The sequence below is a fragment of the Panthera tigris genome, chromosome D3 (assembly GCF_018350195.1).
Source record: "Panthera tigris isolate Pti1 chromosome D3, P.tigris_Pti1_mat1.1, whole genome shotgun sequence".
NCBI lineage: Eukaryota > Metazoa > Chordata > Mammalia > Carnivora > Felidae > Panthera > Panthera tigris.
This window is the reverse complement of record NC_056671.1, coordinates 22,581,004-22,600,511: the sequence shown is the minus strand read 5'-3', so window position 1 is coordinate 22,600,511 and position 19,508 is coordinate 22,581,004. Positions and strand designations below refer to the sequence as shown.

At 46.3% G+C, this 19,508-nt stretch overlaps 3 protein-coding genes across 4 annotated transcripts in view; 2 read left to right on the top strand and 1 right to left on the bottom strand.

The window, feature by feature from the left end:
* Positions 1-2,230: 2,230 nt before the first annotated feature.
* On the bottom strand, positions 2,231-7,983 carry DUSP18 (dual specificity phosphatase 18). The gene is made up of 2 exons (XM_007082558.3): positions 7,677-7,983; positions 2,231-4,989 (listed from the first exon to the last, which is right to left on the bottom strand). Exon 2 carries the CDS (start codon positions 4,918-4,920, stop codon positions 4,354-4,356), a length of 567 nt encoding a protein of 188 aa, XP_007082620.1. The 5' UTR covers positions 4,921-4,989; positions 7,677-7,983; the 3' UTR covers positions 2,231-4,353.
* A 98-nt stretch (positions 7,984-8,081) lies between these two features.
* Positions 8,082-15,072, top strand: CD3H5orf52 (chromosome D3 C5orf52 homolog). Of its 2 annotated transcripts, XR_006209842.1 has the most exons (4): positions 8,082-8,469; positions 10,607-10,715; positions 13,563-13,903; positions 15,057-15,072. XR_006209842.1 is itself a non-coding variant. In XM_042961996.1 (3 exons), the coding sequence occupies exons 1-3, from the start codon at positions 8,204-8,206 to the stop codon at positions 13,758-13,760; spliced, it is 573 nt and encodes a 190-aa protein (XP_042817930.1). In that variant the 5' UTR covers positions 8,082-8,203; the 3' UTR covers positions 13,761-14,952. The 2 variants fall into 2 exon arrangements, 1 of the variants encoding a protein (XP_042817930.1); XM_042961996.1 differs by lacking the exon at positions 15,057-15,072 and having other exon boundaries at positions 13,563-14,952.
* Positions 15,073-15,134: 62 nt separating this feature from the next.
* The window catches only part of OSBP2 (oxysterol binding protein 2), a 191,257-nt gene continuing 186,883 nt past the window's right edge, over positions 15,135-19,508 (top strand). Inside the window, exon 1 of the mRNA XM_042961993.1 lies at positions 15,135-15,184. Coding sequence (XP_042817927.1) covers positions 15,150-15,184 — 35 coding nt within the window. The 5' untranslated portion in view covers positions 15,135-15,149. The remainder of the gene's footprint in view (positions 15,185-19,508) is intronic.

Sequence of the window (19,508 nt, the reverse complement as noted above, 5' to 3'; positions counted from 1 at the left end):
ACAGAATCCAAAGCAGGCTCCAGACTCTAAGCTGTCAGCACAGAGCCCAACACAGGTTCGAACTCACAGATTTCAAGATCATGACCTGAGCTGAAGTCGGACGCTTAACCGGCTAAGCCACCCAGGTGCCCCGGTAGGTGGTTCTTTAAAAAGACTTTGAAAGTTGATAAACCTGTAGCCAGACTAATAAAGAAATAAAGAGAGAAGACAAATTATCAGCACAAAGAATGAAAAGGTGATATCTCTGTGGACCCTGCAGATAATAAAGCTAATAAGGAATACCACACATAAGTCTACATCCATAGATTTGACAATTTCAATGAAATGGAGCTATTCCTCAAAATTCAAAACTCACCAAACTCAAACTACCAAAACTCACCCAAGATGAGATAACTTGAACAACCTTCTAACTATTAAAAGAATTGAATTCATTGTTAAATACTTCTGAAAAAGACATCTCTAGGTCCAGACAGTTTCCCTGGTGAATTCTATCAAACATTTAAAGAAATAACACCAATTCATACATCTCTTTCAGTAAATAGAAGAAGAGAAAATACTTTCCTACTCATCCCTAACTTCCTGACCTTAATAAAGGGTTTCCTTAACTACAAAAACCTATAGTTAACATCATAATTAGTGGTAAAAGATTGAACATTTTCTAAGATCAGAAACAAAGCAAGAATGTCTATTTTCATCCCATATTCATCATCATACTGGAAGTTGTAGCCAGTGTAGTAATAAAGACATTCAGATTGGAAAGGAAGAAATAAAACTATTTCTGTTTGAATATTACATGATTGTCTACATGCAGATTGCCAAGGAATCTACAAAAATGTTCTTAGAAAAGTCATAGGATACAAGGTCAACACACAGAAATCAATTGTATTTCTATATGGTACCAACAATGAACAATTGGAAACCAACATTAAAAAAAAAATTTTTTTTTTACAATTCCCCCTCTCAGTGAAATACTTAGGTATAAATACAGTAAAATCTATAAGATTGGTATACTGAAAAACCACGAAACACTGATGGAAGACATCAAAGACTAACTAAATGGAGAGATATACTATATTCATGGGTCAGAAGATTCAACAGAGTAAAGATGGCAATTCTCCCCCAAATTGGCCAATAGATTTAACACATTTTCAATTGAAATCCCAGTAGTTTACTTTTGTTGTTGTTGATACAGACAAGTTGGTTCTAAAATTCATATGAAAGGCAAAGAAACCAGAATAACCCAAACAATTTTTTTTAAAGAAGAAAAATTGGAGGACTCATACTATCAGACTTTAAAACTTACTATAAAGCCACAGTAATCAAGACAGTTATGGTACAGGTGAAGAGAAAGATACATATATTACACAGAATAAAGAATCCAAAATAGACCTAAACAAAGGAGCAAATGCAACCAATAAAGACAGTCTTCAACAAATGTAGTTGAAACCATTAGACATCTATATGAAAAAAAATATGAACCTCAAACTAAACCTCACACCTTATACCAAAGGATAATAAAAATAAGTGAAAAATTTAACCCCCCAATCTTTAATATTGGAGAAAAGCTTTGTGCTCTGGGGCTAGGCAAAGAATTCTTAGACATGACACCAAAACAACAATCTATAAAAGGAAAAATTGGCAAGTAGCCCTTCATCAAGATGAAAGACTTTTGTTCTGCAAAAGACATTTCTAAGAGAAATGCAAAGACAAGTCAGACTGGGAAAAATATTTACAAATCTATATCTGACAAATGACTTGTATCCAGAATATATAAAGAATTCCCAACCCTTAAGAGTGAGAAAACAGTCCAATTTTAAAATGGGCAAAAGAGCTGAATAGACATTTCACCAAAGAAGGCAGGTGGAAGGCAATTAAGTACACAAAAAGATGCTCACCATCATGAACCATTAGGAATATGCAAATTGAGCTAATACCACACATCTATCAGAATGGCTAAAATAAAAAGTATTGGCAATACCAAATCCTAGTGAGGAAGTGGATCTCTCATAGTGGAACACAAAACGGTATGCAGCCACTCTGGAAGTCTGCAGACTCTGGAAGTCTGCAGACTCTGGAAGTCTGGTAGTTATTTTATGAAGTTAAATATAACCTTTACCATATAACTGATCAATCCCACTCTTGGCATATACCCTAGATAAATGAAAACTTATGTTGACATAAAAACCTATACACAAATGTTTGTAGCAGTTTTATTCAAAACCACCCCAAACTGGAAACAACCCAAATATCCTTCAATGGGTGAATGTTAAAAAACAAACTGTGGTACATCTGCACATTGGAACACTGCTTAGCTATAAAAAACAACCTGAATGAATCTCAAAGACATACTAAAGAAGCCAGTCTCCAGAGATTACATCCTCTATGATGTTATGGATGTGACATTCTAGAAAAGGCAAATCTTCAGGAATGGAGAACAGATTGGTGTGTGCCAGAGGCTTGAGTGGAGCAAAGGTTTGACAACAAAGAGGTGGCATCAGATAATTTTTTGGGTGATGGAACTGCTGTGTTCTAACTGCAGAGGTAGTTACACAAATGTGTTAAAACAGAACTGTACATACAAAAAAGTGAATTTTATGGTATATTAATTCAAAGTTTTTTTAAAAATGAAGATAAAACATGTCCCAATCAATTTCTTTTTAAGAAGGCTATAGAAGAAATTTTCCACTTGGGTTTCTTCCAGAAAGTCTGCTTTGTGGGGGCTCTGCCACACCAGCCCTGGTGTTTGGGGATCTGTTTATTCGCCTATAAAATGAGAAGTCAGTCTACAGCAGTGATTTTCCTTCTCCCCCACACTCTAAAATTGTACCCTTGGGCATGCCTGTCATGGAAGTGGGGGTGGGGTAGAAGGCATTTGGCTTCCACTGGACTCGACCCACAGAGAAGTTGTGCTTTTGTCTCCTATATTGTTGATTTGAAAACCTCTGGATTAGAATTGCTGGTCTTGAGTCAGATCCTCAGGTCCTTGGGAGGTTTGAACCATCTTGGATTTCAGGGTCTATAGGTTGGGCGCACTCATTTGTCCCTTTGTCATGTGCCCTCATAGACCCAGGTGGTTAGCCAGACCAGGGCACTGGCTTTAGTGGTCAGCAATCTAAACAAGGCCTTTTTGGGGAATCTGGAAGAGTGCCCCTTGCTTTAGGACCCCCAGGGCATGCATGGATTAAATGCAATGGGAACTCTGAAAAGGCTAAGAAGCTAGGCCTCTTCTAAAGTAGGGTGTGAAGGGACTTAAACCATTTTTTTTTTTTCCACACAGGAGGACTTTTTGGAAGAACATTTTGTAAACAGTAAAGGGTTGTGCAAAGATAGGGGAAATGCCATTGTGAGGATGACTGCGATAACCAGGACCAGCAGGGCCAAAGCATCATTCATGCCTAGAGTTGCTACCATAAGCCCTGACCATGTGTCAGGCACCAAGTTAAGGAATTGCTGAATCTTCATGACAACGCTGGGAGAAAAGGGCTGTAATTGCTTGGACAGATGAGAAAGCTGAGGCTCCAAGAGGTCCCAAATCATATAGGGAGGAGGTGATAAGGCTAGGTTCCAGTCGGCAGCTCTGGCCTTCCAAATCAAGACCTGTGAGAGGAACCCCTGAAGCCTGATGTCAGGCCTGCTCTCCACGTGTGCCTCTAAGAAGGAAACTAATGCCACCATCAAAGGCCGGCAGGGGACTGCCATGGGTACTTTGAGACCTTGCCACCTACAATAGCACTAAAAAAAAATTTTTTTTTTAGTTTTATACAATGGAATGCTTTCTTTGAAAACTATGTCATGTGTAAATCCAATCCAGAAAACCAGAGTTGGGTCCCTGTGGCTGAAGGTAGAAGCAGGCTTGGCCTGGGTCCCCAGGGCTCCCAGAGCACCACCTGAAGGCCACTTATCTAGTAGGCTGGCACTGACTGTGAGTGGCACAGGAGGCGCCATGATGCTTAAGGCTCTGGCTTTGGGTTTGAAAGAGTGAAGTGGAATGGTGGCTGACTCGTTTGTGGGTTGGTCGGTCTGCGGGAGGGCAGCAGGCTTCCAAGCTTGCCATATGCTTTAGGCACTGGTCCATTTGACCTGGGCACTTGCCTCTCTCTCCCATCTGGCCAGCAGCCATGACCTGTCACTCACAGGGTAGGAAACTTACCTGCACCATCGTACAGTTAGTGAATTTAATCTTTGAAGATATGGATAATAAGGTTAAAAACTACAGCACCTTTCCTTTTTTTTCTGATCCTTATAAAAGGCATCATCTGTTTTTTCTGTAACAACAGTAGAACGTTTAAGTTCAGATCTCGGTCAACAGCAGATCTGCACCTTTGACCTGGGCACAGAGGCTGGTGAGATGGCTCACAGTGGAATCATCAAATGGACCTCCTTCTCGTAGATGTCAGGGATTACTCCCATAGGGGAGCTGACCATGTGCACGGAGTTCTTGCCAAAGAGCTGGAACTCATAGTGGATGAGCTGCTCCCAAAAGCCATTGTTGGGCCGGATGATGGGCCGGCATGACTTGGTCCACGTGTGGGCGTCCAGCAGGGACATGGCATGGTACTTCATGAGGTACGCAAGGCAGAGGGCAGCTGAGCGGCTCACGCCAGCAGCGCAGTGCAGCAGTGTGCGGCCCTGCTTCATCTCCACACTGTGGATGTGGTCAGCAATGGGGTCAAAGAAGTCACAGAGACGTGAGATGGGTGTGTCAGCCACCGGCACCTGTACATACTGGATGTCCTCGTATAAAGTGTTCACCACTTCTACCGAGACATTGATGACCGTGGTGATCCGGTTGCTGGAGAGCATGAGCTTGTTGTTGGCAGCCACCCCATTGCTGATGTATAGGCTGCTGGTGATCTGTGAGAGGCCGCTGACTGATGGCTGCCGGAACTGAACCGGAAAGGTACACGGGGGTGCTGTCATCAGGCCAGTGGGTCAGCGGCCAGTGAGGCACAAAGGCTGCATCTTTCTGCTAGGCTGTGCCATGGGAAACTGCAAGGAGGGAGAGAATGTTTAGAGAGCAGGAGCCCAGCTGGGCCAGAAAGCCAACTGCAGGGGATTCCTGGGAAATGGATGGATGGATCTACAGCAGAATCCCCAAGGTGGTCTTCTGGCCATCACAGCAGAATTAGCCAGAGAACTTATCTTCAAGTCTGGAACTCAAGGCCTCCCTTGAGGGTTCCATGTCTCTAGCTGGGTAGGCTGACTGGTGTCCATCAGATGTGGCCTGGCCTCTCTACCTAGGTTCACACGGCCCTCTTCTCCCTCTAAGTGGGAACTACTCACACAGCTTTCCTTCTCTTCTGACTTTATGCTTAAATCATGAGACTCTGAACCAGTGATATGGTACCAGAGCCTACTGTGCTGGGAGTCACTAGTGGTATAAGAGGACGTAGGGTCTCAGCTTCCCCCCTTCAAGAACTATCCCTTTGAAGAGACCAGATGTGCCCCTGTAAAAGTGACGTAAATCACAGAGTACTACATCACTAACCAAGTTCCTACACCTTGCCTCTAAGGAATGCCTGGGGAAGAGGGTGGCTGAAAGCTTCCTGGAAGCCAGCATAAGGCACACTATATAGCAGCTCCCAGGAGCAAGTGCAGAGAAGCAGAGGGGCCTCAGGTAGACAAGCTACACCAGCATGATGCTGCGTGCAGCAGGGCTGTGGCATGCACCCCATGGAGGGGCATAGCCCTGCTTTCTCCTAAGAAATCCCTGGCCCTTCACTCTCCTAGTCTTGAATATAGCTGTAAAAAAATAGCACATTTTCACATGTTCCACTGAAATAGGAGTATTCATATTTAAAGCACACTGCTCAAGGCCAAATAGCAGCCTTCATCAGGCATAGACAAATGAGGAGCAGAAGTTCTGTTCCCCTGCTTAATATATTTCACTGGATGCCCACTGTCAGGATGAGATAGAGCCCCTTGGCTTGGCTGTCAAGGCCATTTGTGGTCTGGCTCCTGCCCATCTCTAGCCTCTTATTAGCTTTTCCTACATCCTGAAGGGCCTTAGCTAGGCTGAGCCATTAGCAGTGCCTTATGGACACCTGGTTCTCTCTGGCCCAGGGCCTTTGCTGCTTTCTCAGCCCAGAACCCTCTTTCCCTACAAGCCTATCAGATCCTGATCTATTCCATTCAGCAGAGGACTTGGGATCTTAGTCAAGGGTCACTTCCTGAGGGAAACCTCCTGGAACCATACCCCTCTCCCACATTTGATCAAGTCCCTGCTCCAGGCTTTCTAAGCCCTAAGTGGTGTTCTTCCTACCATTTCCTGAAGATGGGGTTTTGCCTTGATTTGTCTGTGAGTTCTATTGAGATTCACTGTAACTATCTTTACTTCTACCATATCACTAATGCTAAGTTCTGTGTCCCTAAAAGTAGGTGCTTGATAAATATTTGTTAAACGAAGGAATGACTCTAATAGCCACAACTCTGCCTTCTGAGAGATCTTCTGGAAAAGATGAGTTCCCTGGCTTTTTTTTTGTCTAGAATTTGGGCGAAGAGCTTAGTAGAAGTAAGAATGATTCCTAAGCTGCTGGAGAGGATGGCCAAAGGCTACATAGGCAAATCCCACCAGCCAATGCCCCAAAGCATGAGGCTCACCTCAGGAATGGCAGATGGGGTGTTTGTTGTAAAGGTCATGTGGGGGCCGAGAAAAATCCCCTCAAAACTCAGTTGAAAGCCTAAATGCTATGGGATGTCCATTACCCAAAATGAAGGATCTTTATCACCCGAAAATCCAGAGAAAAGTGGACTGAGGGTCCCCAAAATTAGTGCCCAGTGGGCAACAGGTATAGAGGATGCTATTGATCACAGTGACAAAAAGTTTGCAGAGAAGACACTTCTCTTGAAGGTGAGGGTAGTGATGGGAGGAGACATTTTCATGCTAGTCAAGAAATATTTATCAGGGTCTGTATTAGGTGCCGGGGAAATCAAGTGTAAAAGAGAGTCATGGCTCTTCCTCTCACAGAGCAAAAAGTCCAGTAAGAGAGACAGAAGACATTAAATAGACAATAAGAAGCACAACAGAGCTGGAAAACAGGGAAAATAGTGCCTATCTTATAAGGATCTTCTGAGGATGAAATGAGGTAACCTAGGTAAAGTGTTTAACACAGGGCCTGGCACAGAGTAAGCTATGGTAACTAGCTGCTGTTAAGGACGTTGAAATGCAGGGGATTATGGGAGTGAAGAGTAAAAGGATTTATTTCAGGCTGGGGGTGAGGGAGTCGCAATGATTGCCTCAAGAAATGACACAAAGATTTGAAAAATATTCAGCATGAAGGGGAGGGTGGTGGAGGTTAATTTCACCGTTTTATAGCCTACAAAGCCTTTGGCTTCCCTCATCTGGTTCCGTCTTCAAACCAACATAACAGGCTGGTGTCTGGAGTTAGTATCTCCATTATACACACGGGGAAAGTGAGATAGAGAGGAGAAAAGGATCTATCTAGGGTCACGAAGCAAGGTCCTAAAGCTGATCTTTCTGGTCTCATTATGGGCGAGAAAAGTCGGCAAACACCGCGGGGCGTTCATTAATACTGGGTTAAAAGCATGGAACGAGGTCCACGGGTTGACAATAGCAAATAGCCCCTTCCAGGGGTGAGTCACATAGGTTTCCTGGGGGAGTTAATGTTGGAATAGGCTCTTTCGCCTGTTGGGTGTTAAGACCCCCATAATCTTACCTTTCTCTCGTGGGCGAGAGAGCAGGTTCGTTCAGGAAGCAATCTCGCCCGAAGTGGGCGAGTGTCTCGGGGAGAGAGAAGACCGGTCACCACCATCCGGGAGCCACAATCCCGGGCCGCCCCACGCTCTGGTTTCCATAGCGATGGTCCTTCCTCGAGGTGAGGGATCCTCAGGGCCGGGTCTTCGGAGAAACCCCGGCCTCCTCTCCGCTCTCTGGAGCTGTCCCGCCCGCCCTCGCCAGGTTACCCGCCCCTCGATCACGCCCAGGCCACATCAGTTTTAGCGGAGAGGTAGTATCTGCCACGCTCTCCGCAGCCCGCTGAGTCTCGCCCAGCTCGTTTCCACGGCAACGCGCCCGGCGCAGCACGGCGGCCGCCGAGGGACAATCCTGCCGCGTCCGCAGCCTCCGGGGCTCCCGGCACAAGTCCCGCCTCCAGGTCCCACCTAGTCCCCCGGGCAACGCTCATGGGTTTGCGCAACGTGTGTGCCCTGGGACTCACTCTGTGTCCGCCCGCGCCCTCCGAGCATGGCTTATCATCTGGTTACCATTTCTGAGTCGTTCTCCAGTGTGGTAAACGCGGCTGCCCAGCAACCCAGGCCCTCGGTCACATGGAACCTGGGCTCGCCTTTGGGTTATTCGACCGCCGCTCAGGCCACCACCAGTTCCGGCACCACCCCGGCCTGGACCTTCCAGCGCGATAGGCTCGGCTCTCACCCCGAAATCAACGTAGGGACCCACCCGCAGATCTGCTTCCTGCGGCCGCGGACAGCGCAGCTGCCGGTGCTCTTCAGGTGCGGCCCAGGTGCCCAGGGCTTTGCTCAGACCTGGAAATCTCTCAGATCCCTGCTCCCACAGCGGCCCTTGGGACTCCCCCCCCCCCCCCCCCCGGCTCTCCCAGAGCCCCGAGCCCCTCAGAGCCTGGCATTTCGTGAAACTACAAGAGAGTCTGGATTTCTCGCAGGTGCGAGCCCCCCAGCTCCTTCCCAGTCCAGCTCCTCGCATCCCCGGGAGCCCAAACGCCCTCAGCCCAGACTCCCAGGAGAAGTTGGAATCTCCATCTCCCACCCACATGTCTTCCAAATCTCCCGGCCCTTCAGTCACCCAAGCTTGACATCACGTGGCGCTAGGGTCCCCAGCGCCCTTTGGGCCAGCCTTGAATTTCCTTAGAGCCTAGCAAGTCCTAGGCCCCCTCAGGCCTCTGACATCCCTGTCCTCAGCCTCTCTGTTCCCCAGTAGTCCTGGCAAAGCCCCTCAGCTCAGCTCCAGTCCCCACAGACTCCAACTTCCCCTCCTTCCCGTCCATTCCACAACCCTGGCAGCATCCTCTAGGCTCCCACAAAGGCCTTGGGTTGGAAAGCAATTTGGTTCAAAATGACCACTTATTACTTGAAAGGGGATATGTACAGTCACTGCCCCCCCCCCCCCCCCCTTTTTAAATTTTCTCAGGAAGTATTGGTAAATTTGGTGCACCACTGAGTGGGTGAAGAGTGTTTTATATTATCTTTAAATATTTTTGGTCTTTTTTTTTAAAAAAAAAAATAGGAATTAGGAGACTTTCGTATGTGAGCATCTTTTTGTATGTGAGCCTTTTTCATTTCATGCCTTTGCTGTCAGAAAAATGTAAATGCGGGACTGGGGACATTTGTTTATACTAGTCTGAAAATGTAAAAACATTCATAAAACGATAGTTTGAAATTGGCTGAAAGTAAACTAGAAAAACATTTTTTAATCCTTCAAAATGTTTTAACCTTTAAAAATTGCCCTTTTTGTCCTATCAAAGTAATATACACTTACAGGAAAACCAGACCAGACAAACAAGCAAAATGTATGGCCACATACAACCACCGTGTATATTTTTCCAGATCCATTCATATATATGTGCCACAACATAGTGATACATCTTTTAGGGGAAAATTTTGTCACAACAAAGTTCACTCTTGTGTTACCTATCTTCTCCCCCTCCTCTAATACACCATGGATGTCTGTTTTATTCATGGCTGCATAGTATTTTATTGCATGACCTAATTATGATTTATTCAATTGCTTCCCTATTGTACATTTAGTTTACAAATTTTAGAAAGAAAATTTAGAAACAAAATATGAAGAATTATTTTGAAACAGGCAAAAACACTTAAAGGTACATATTTGCAAAACCATTTCATGGTGCAACCAAATTATCAAAAAGTGAAAACTTGGCATATCCATTTTTGACCAAAATTCTTCATTTTGGCCAAATTTTTATCTCTAGTTTCACCTGGAGCACTTGGCTCCATTCTGTTCCCCTCCCCACCCCACCCGCCTCCCTCCCATCCCATCTTTATTTCTCATCTCAGAGAGTTTTCTCAAACCTTTCTCCACCACAGACTTCCCTCACTTTTCTAGACTTTTTCCAAACCTTCTTCCCTTAGAATTTCCCTATTAACCAGCCTAACCTCCAAACCTCTCTTTTTCCCTGCTTCCCCTGATCCCTCCCCCTTCCAGTCTTTGTTAGACTTAGGCTCTGGAGCAAATGCTCCCCTCCTCACCTCCCTCTGACCCTTATCATACAAATTTTGCTCCTTTCCACTAAGACCCCCACCTTCCATCTCATCCTACATTTTCTCCTTAAGATGGCTGCTTCTGAGGACAGTTCTGAGTCCTGTTCACACTTTTCTTGTGGACTGCTCTGGGCCTTTCTACATCCTTCTCAGGATGGCTTTTCCTTTCAACATCCAGGAAATACCCCTTTAGTGCATTTTCTGCAAGAGGAGTAGCCTAGGCCTACTCCTTTGCTCCTCTGACAATTATGACAGAGTTGTGTCTCTCCTAAGAATATCCTGGAGAAGCCTTAGTCATTCCCCTAGGACCCCAGCAAATCAGTCCCTGTCCTAGCCCTGCCATATGGCCCCAGCCATCTCACCCTGCCCCACTTTTCCCTTCCATTTCCAGCTTAATGAATTCCAGTGAAGCAGCAGTGAAAAAATTTTTACCCAAGAGCAACTTACCCCGGGTGATTATTCGTGACAACCTCAGTGCACAACGAGTCTATGAGATGGAGGTAAAGTCATCAAAAGCTTTTGGCTTAGAGGGTATTAGTGGCTTGACCCGTGTTCACTTCACTCTCCCCAGTAGCCTTGGGGGGTGCAGATTACAGATCTCAGAGGTGATAGGGGGCCATCAAGGTGCTTTAAAGCTAGTCCCATTTTACAGAGGAGGCAACTGAGATTCAGGGTTACTGATTTACCCCAGATGTCCTAGCTATTCTTGGGCTGCGGGAGCTAGGGAGAGGATTCTATGTTTCTTGGCTCTTGTGGCATTTCCCCCCCTCCAATCATGTTATTTCTCTATTTAGGGAATCCATAAGTGGATTCTACTATATCCTGTAGAAAGAAATCTTGGGTCTTAGAGTTTGAAGTGGCATCAACACTATTAGGTCTGTTTTTTCCCTCAGAGATTCCCCCTGTTTTCTGGAGGAGAACTGAAGCCCACCCCCCCTTTTTTTTTTTTGCTTTTAAGTAGGGTTAGACCTGCTTACCCAAAAGCCCACAGAAGAATGGGAGAGAAAACAGTGTTTTCACCACACAGGCTCAATTAATTCATTAAATATATCATTAGGGGCTTTTTGGGATAGGCACTGTGTTGGGCACTAGGAAGAGGCTGGTGAACACAATGGACTATGAGAATGTACTCATTTCTTCAAGCAGAGCAGGCAGCCCAGAGTTGAGTTGCTGCCCCCTTCTTGACTCTACTGACTTCTCTCCAACATTCCAGGCCCAAATCTGGATGGGCCTATGAGATTCTGACATTAAAAAGAGTAGAAGAGGCTCAGGAGATGATGCTAAATCCTCTTAAAGGTCTTAGAGGCCAAAAGAAGAGCAGGGGTCTGGGTGTTTCTCCTTCTGCTAAACTTCAATGGCACAGTTTAGTGGAAAGAGGGTGGACTTGGCAATGGGCAAGCCAGCTTTGTGTGATCTTGGGGAATCACATTTCCTGTAGGACTCTTTCTCATTTGTAAACTAGGATCTATTAGGATCCTTTTGGTTGCAGGTGACTCAAACTGAACTTGAACTAGTACAAGTAAATGGAGAACAATGTGTTTACATAATCAAGGATAGGTAGGGCAGGATCACCAATGTTTGGGATGAGAGGAGCCAGGAGCTCCAATACCATTGGATGTATCTTCCATTTTCCCTTTTCATCTCTTTCCTGTGTCTTTTTGCATGTTGGCTGGCTATCCCTGGGGAGCATGGCCCCAGGAAACCTTGGCCTGTAGCCTAGAAAGGAAATGGAGCGTTTCCACTGTTGCTCACATTAGACAATTCCTGGAGAAGGACACCTATTGGCCCAGGGTGTGTCACTGGTCCATTGTTGCCCCGGTCAGTGTGGCCAGCGGGTATGAGCTATTCTGATTGGCCCAGGATGGATTGGGGGTCAATTCCTATAACCAGTGGGGGAGGGGATGTTATACCTCTGGCAAATGGGTTGAGGATCCCTGAGATACTGTAACTGGAGACTCTCCTGAGGTGCTTTATATGTACCAGAGGGCTGTGCCAAACACCCTCCAAGCCATCCAGAAGTTCTCCTTTTAAAGCTATATCGAGCCCTTATGTATTTTAGATACTCAGTGTCCATTATGTATTATTAACCTACTTACTAGTTCAGGAAATTGAGGCTCAGAGAGATGGAGTAAATTCATTAAGATCATACAGTGCATCATTGTAGAATTGCAAACCTGGGTCTGACTGACCACGGTATGGGACATCTTCCCTTAAGGACAAAGACTATCTTCTCCTTATTTGTAGACCTGGTGACTTGCTAAGGGCCCAGCATGGCAGTCTTCCCCACAGAAAGGAAAAAAGGCACATTAGGAAAAGAGGCAGCTTTGACTAGCCACTGATTTCTCAGGACCTTGACAAGAAAGCAAAGGGCTTGTGTCTTGGGAATAATCTGAGCACACGAAGAGAAATCACCCACCCTCCCTCTTTATCCCTTGTTCCCAAGATCCACTTAGGTTCTTTAACTCCCTTTGTCACATAATCATGGCAACACTGACTGGCCTTTATGGAGTTTTCCTTTGCTTATATTGTGCTGGGTTTTGAGACAGCATCTGTTTTTAGAGTCCCTGGGAGAGTTTGTGAAAATGTCAACCCCAAGATCACCTCCCACCTGATTCTTATTTCACACGCCCAACGCTTCCCCATCATTCAAAACCCAACCCCAATTTATATGTCACTCTTACAGAAGCCTTTTCTTGATATCTCCCTTCTTTGAACTCTGTACTTTTAGGGATATGGCACTCTGTGCCTCACTTAGAAATATTTGGGCATGTGCCCCACCTTCCTGACTATGTTGTAGTTGTTATGAAGACCTGTGGTTGATTTTTGTTAGTATCCTCTTCACAGCTAGCTCATTGGAATAAGTACATGAGTGAGTAAGATAGAGAATGTGCCTTCCCAGAGCTTCTAGTCTTGTTGGGGACAGGACAGAAATGATATGATAGACGAAATAAGTAGAGTTCAGTGTGATACAGAGGATGTCGCAGACAGTATGTGGTAAGCACTGAATGAATCATAGGGACGGGGTGATAGGATTTGAGGAGGAGGAGGAACAAGATGGTCTTTTCCTCCACCCTCCCCACCCGCACCTCTTTCTGACCAGTTTTCAAATAGAGATGTTGAGGTCAAAATCAGGCCCCTGGGCTGCAGACTGTTGGAGGTACTTTAGGGGTAATCTAGCTCAATGCCCACATTTTACAAATAGGGAAACTGAGGTTCCCTATGAGTCAATATATTTATGGAATATTGGGTCCGTCTGGCACATTTTCCACCCCCATATCAGCAGCATGAGCATTTCTCTTTCTGTGAAGTAGCCTCTTCATCCTAACGTCGCCTCTGTTTTTTGTCAGATAAGAGCTTCAGACAAGACCAAGAGAAAGATGAGCCACTTTTATGACCATCTGAAGAAAAAGTTCATGACCGACCAGCTCAGAAAGCTGGGGTGCTGGAGACGGGAATCCATGAACATCCAGCAGTACCTGGATAGCATCCAAGTATGCAAGGTCCAGTTCAACCTCCATCCTCACAGGAAAAGCCAGCCACCCTAGTCAAGGCAGAATAATCTGCCCCTGAACCATGATGACACTAGACTACAGGAGGAGGAGACGTAGAAACTAGCCAGCCTACACCATCACAGAACCATAATAAACTAAGATCAGCGGACAGTGGAGCACCAAAACCCTCAGCCACTGTAATATTCCTTCCCCTACCCATCCCATCTGTTCTGGTAAAGGTGATCCTGAAGGTCCCGTAGCTGCCTAACTGGGAGGAGGCTGAATCAAGCTGGTTTCCATGGTTAAGGCAAAGATCGACCTCTGGTACCCATGTGTCTGAAGTGAAATGCTAGGCCAGGTGTCCTGGGACAGTAGTACCTTAGATGGGAAGGATTCAATAGTGTCGCTGCCTAGCGGTAAGGGGGTCAAGGTGGGGCATTGGACAGACCTAGGTTAAGGGCTATATCTGCTATCCCTCAGCTGTGTGACTTTGTAACCTCTCTGAGCCTCTGTTTTCCTATCTGAAAGAGTGGGCTAGAACCTCCAAGAACTGGTGTGAGGATGTGGTGTGTGGTGTGGTTGGCCTGGGGCCTGCTGATGGCTCTTATCATGATGGGTCCCGTTGGCTTCCAGCCTTGCCAGTTCTCACTTCCTGGCCTGCCTGCTGTTCCAACTACACTCTTGACAGTCCTCACATTGTGCCTTTACATGCACAGGCCCCTTATCCAGAACACTCCTTCAGCCCCCCAGGGCTGTCAGAAAACTCTTCATCTTTCTAAGTTTATCTCAATGCCATTTCATGCAAAGTGTTTCTGACCTCCTCTGCCTCCTGCCTGACCCTTCTCCCACCCTGCCTTTGTCACATGGGTTTCTTCTCCCCTCTGAACTTGAATTACCCAGAGTGGCTTCATTCTGCCTTATGTGGTAGCTGTTTGGGCATTTGTCCTAACCCCGATTAGATGGTACGGACTTCGAGAGCAGGGACGAAGGATCCTCCAAGATTCAGTCCAGGCTTCTTCTGTGACACTTGACCCACCTGGCCCCAGTGGAAAAGGCCACTCCTTCCTGTGCCCACACCTCTGTCTGCACTGAGTATGTGGTTGGCCATTTCTTGTTTGCTCACTGTCTCCCTAACCAGATTGTGAATGTCTTAATGGCAGGAACCCTGACTTACTCATCTGTAACCACAATGCCTAGTAAATGGAGTAGCCACTTGGTGTTTTTTTGTTTTTTTGGTTTTTTTTAATAAATGACCGGTTCCTCTTTGTATTATAGCTTTAGCACAGTGCATAGAGCAAGGGCCTAGGATATATATATTTTTTAAGTTAACCAAGTCCCCTCATTTTCCAGATGAGGAAACTGAGGCCAGAGAGGTGACCTGATATGCCCAAGGTCATGCAGCAAGTTAATGGCAGAGACCTAGAAGCAGGTCTCCTGACTGCCATGGAGTGGTCATTCTGCATCACAACACCTGCTAGGTAAGGACATCAGTACTCTCAGTGGCTTTCGGAAGTCTTCCTGGGGAAGTCCTCCTCACTTGTCCTCATCCTGTCCTCACCATGCCCTCTCCAGTCTTGCTGCCTGGCAGCAGACCTTCCTCTAGGCTGAATCTCCAGGAATCCCCAGCCCAGGTAGCCTGCAGATGGAGGGGGAGGGGGAGATGTTCATCATGTTTTTCTTTTCCTCCTTTATGGTCTTCCTTTGAGAACTGGAGTGTGCTGCTTTTCAGTAGGGGTAAAAGCAGTCTTTTCCCAGACTCTTATCTGTTTCCTTGGCTGATCACAACTGATTAGAATAATTGATTTTCAATATTTAAATTTTATTTAAATATTTTCAATGTTTAAATTTTATCATACAAGCAATATGACCACATTTGCCAAAGACCTCTTCTGTTAGATCAACCACTGTTAGCGCTTTGGTGTCTTTCCTAAATTTGGTGTATTTGTTTCCTTTCCACAAATATTTTCCCTTGACCATCAGCTGATGTACCAGGAAAGGGGAAAGGCTCTGGGGATCCTGGAGTCTTTACAGGACACACAGAGAAGCCCCAGCCCCTCTTTCTCCAAACTTTCCCCGGGATCTCCCTGCTTCCTGGATCTCATATAATGCATTCTCTCTGAGCCTTACCCCAGTCTAGCCTCCAGCCACACGCACCCTTCTCCCCTGGATGGCTGGCCTTGGCTGAGGGTCTTTGCATCCTCTTGCTGTGGCTGGAAGGATTGGGGGATCCTTGGGAGTGGAGCAGGTGGTGGAGCTGAGATGTCAACCTAATGAGTCATGTTATAGGTCACTACTTCACCTCTGATTGTGTGGACTTAGTCTTCCCATTTTCACATTAAAAACCAGGGAATGTTGTGGCACCTCGGTGGCTCAGTCGGTTGGACGTCCAACTTCGGCTCAGGTCATGATCTCACAGTTTGTGGGTTGGAGCCCCTTGTTGGGCTCTGTGGTGACAGCTCGGAGTCTGGAGCCTGCTTTGGATTCTGTGTCTACCTTTCTCTCTGACCCTCCCCCACTCATGCTTTGTCTCTCTCTATCTCTCAAAAATAAATAAATGTTAAAAAAAAAATTAAAAAGGGGTGCCTGGGTGGCTCAGTTAAGCGTCCTACTTTGGCTTAGGTGATGATCTCGAGGTCCGTGAGTTTGAGCCCTGCATTGGGCTCTCTGCTGACAGCTCAGAGCCTGGAGCCTGCTTCAGATTCTGTGTCTCCCTCTGTCTCTGCCCTTCTCCCATTTGCATTCTGTCTCCCTCTCTCTCAGAAATAAATAAACATTAAAAATTTTTTTTTAAATTAAAAAAAACGGGATGTTGCATTTAAGCAGGGAACAAGACGTGGTAGAATTCTGGAGACTCCACTTAATTGTTGGGTGGGAAAAAGAAGTTTAAAGAGAAGAAAAATCAGCAAGGAAAGAATGGAGGGGTATTGGATGGGATGATATTGTTCAAGAAATAGAATCTTGAAGTTAAGGAGGTTTAGAGATTCTTTAGTTCGGTGGATACACATACATGCATGCACACGTGTGAAACTATTAGTTCAAATGAAATTTTGCCTGGAAGCCCATTATGGTAATCAAGACTTTTGCCATATTAACATTTATTTAGCACTCATGTGCCAGGCACAAGGCTCAGTTCTTTTCAAAAATGAGTCATTGAATCCTCCCAATGACAAAGTAGGTAATTTTATTAGCCCCATTTTATAGGTGAGAAGGCTCAGAGAGTAAGAATCCTGTCTAAGGTTGGGCACCTAATAAGTGACAAAAGCTACCCTAAGCCTGTCTCACTCTGAAGACCATCTCCTAACCACCATGTGTTAAGTTCCCCATCTTTATTACTCTAGTTGAAAGTGGAGGGCCTGGGACCTAGAGCCTTCTGGAGCATGATTTCACAGATGGTGTTGCAGGAGCCTCAGCTGTAATAGCAGCTGGACTAAAGCCCAGGTCTGCCTTCTGCCAGGTGGCTAAGAAGACCTTGTCAGTGATCCTGGGATGGATAGTCTGTTTAAGGAGAGTTAGGCTGGGCTAGGGAGATAGAGATGAGCGAGATGAAGTAGGGCACAGGAGTCCCACCTACTGCCCCCTAGCTGTGAAGACATGTTCCCAGTTTCACCCTCAGGAAATCTCTGTGGGATCTCTTTTGTGTCTGAGGAGCTATGCTGAGGGCAGGGCACAGATGAATATAATCTCTCTGAAAGGGATCGAGTCTGTTTCAGCACACCTTTAATTCTTGCTGAAAATACATTTCATTCCCTCCTCCTCTATCACCACATGCATGTCACTACTTTAGAGTACTTGGAAAAAATTCCCAGTGTATAAAATGTACTGGGTGCACAGTGGACCTTGTTTTCCTTCCAGAATTTCTCCATGACCTGGAACAAAAGGAGGGAGCTTCTATTTACTGAGCACCTGTTTCATGCAAGGCATTTCATATTTTACCTTATTCAATCCTCACAATAGTTGTCAGGTATGATGCCCATTTCACAGGTGAGAAAACCAAGGCACAGAGAGGCTAAGGAACTTGCTCAGAGTCAGTAGGTTTGATCCAGCCCATGAAATGCATAGGGCACACTCTTTCCATACCATCCAGTCACTCTGGTGATCCTTAGCCTCACTATCAGCACCGAACCCAATTCCAGCCATTGTTGGCTGCAGAAATTGCTCTGTGAGGGATACCCATGTTGTGGGCCTATTCATGGCCTTGGCCCCTGACTTTCTTCCTGGCTACTGCTGTTGGCCACGGTGGTCAGTGACATGGCGGGGTGGAAGTCTTAAATGAAGACTCAATCCCCTCATGGTGGGTCCCAGCTCCAGGCTGTCAGACAGGGGCAGTGGCTTTGGAACCCCAGCAGGGGAATGTGGGCTGCCAAGGGGCTAGACAGCTAGAATTATAGCCACAGCTTGTCAGGGAGCAGGGGGAGGCAGCTGGCTGCTACAGCTACAGCTCAGAGTGAACCCAGAATTCTTACATATCCACCCCAGTAGTCCGTCTGTCCGTCCATCCATCCATCCATCCATCCATTCCTCCATCCATCCATCCATCCACTCAACTATCCATGTGGCCCTTCAGCACATAATCAGAACACAAAGGTGGAAGAACTCATTTTCTTGTTTGCTGTGATGCCTCTCATTTTTCCTGATCAGTGGGGAGAAGTGGGGTGGCCTGCCGGCTGGGAGTGCTTCTGCCTGGCTTCACTCTGACCTTGGGTGGGCAAGTAACCTCTCCACTCTGGGAGTTTGTGGGGCTCAAAAAACCTTAGGGCTGCCTGGTGCTGGTCACTTCTCTTATTTTACTGGTGGGTAAGTGAGGCAGGGAGAGGGGAACTGATTTGTCAAGGTTAAGTAAGGAATTTATGGTGGATTTAGGACTGGATTGCAGGTTGCTGCCACTCATTTGTAAAGTGGGAGTGGGGATCCTGGCTCTCCTAGCCTCCTGGGATTGTAGGGAGGACCCCACAAGGTAAGTGGTGGGAAAGTGCCTTGAGAAGTGAGGTTACTAGGCCAGAATGTCCCAGAGGAGCAACCAAGGCCCAGGCTACTGGGCCAGGACAGATCCCACAGTGACCACAAGGGGTCAGCAGACAGTTGTGAGCTCAGTCAGGATCTGCTGGAAGGCAGGAGCTTGTGTGCTGGGGTCAGGGAGGGAGGCCAAGTCATTCAATTCCTGGGGACCCATAGCACAGAGAGGTGGGGACCTATCCCAGTCCAGCCCCTTGTTGAATTGAGAAGTGTTACTTTGGGTATTGTAGTACAGAGCCTGGTCCAGCTGATGACTGGAATTCTGCCCAGCTGTGAGGGCTGAGGAGGCAGAGCTAGAAGCAGGCCTGGGGCTCCCTACCTTCTCAAGTAAACTTTCTCTGGGCTTTAGCTTTCCCACCTGCAACCTGGTGGCTGATACCTGCACTTCCTTCCAGTTCTCAGCTCCTGAGATGTGGCAAAGGGCTTTGCACACATAATGCCCCATAAATAACTGCATTTGAATGGATGGGAGAAACTCCTGCTCTTAGCTAATCCAGGTGTATCCCAAATGATAATTCAGGCTGAACTTTGCTTTACTAATGTTATTTATCACTTGGCAGAATAATTCCTAATGAGATTACTTTAGCCACTCTGCTCATCTGGGAGCATTTTAAAGGTTCTGTCACCAAGTCACTGTCATTCAAGTGCACATGCCCTCCTGCCCTCCATCATTCACATTAGATCTCTCAGCTGCTGGCTGGCTCAAATCCTTTGCCCTCATGGAGGTTACATTTGAATAGTCCCTAGTGGGGGAAAATGAATCAGATGAAAATCCTGGCTGTTGGTGGC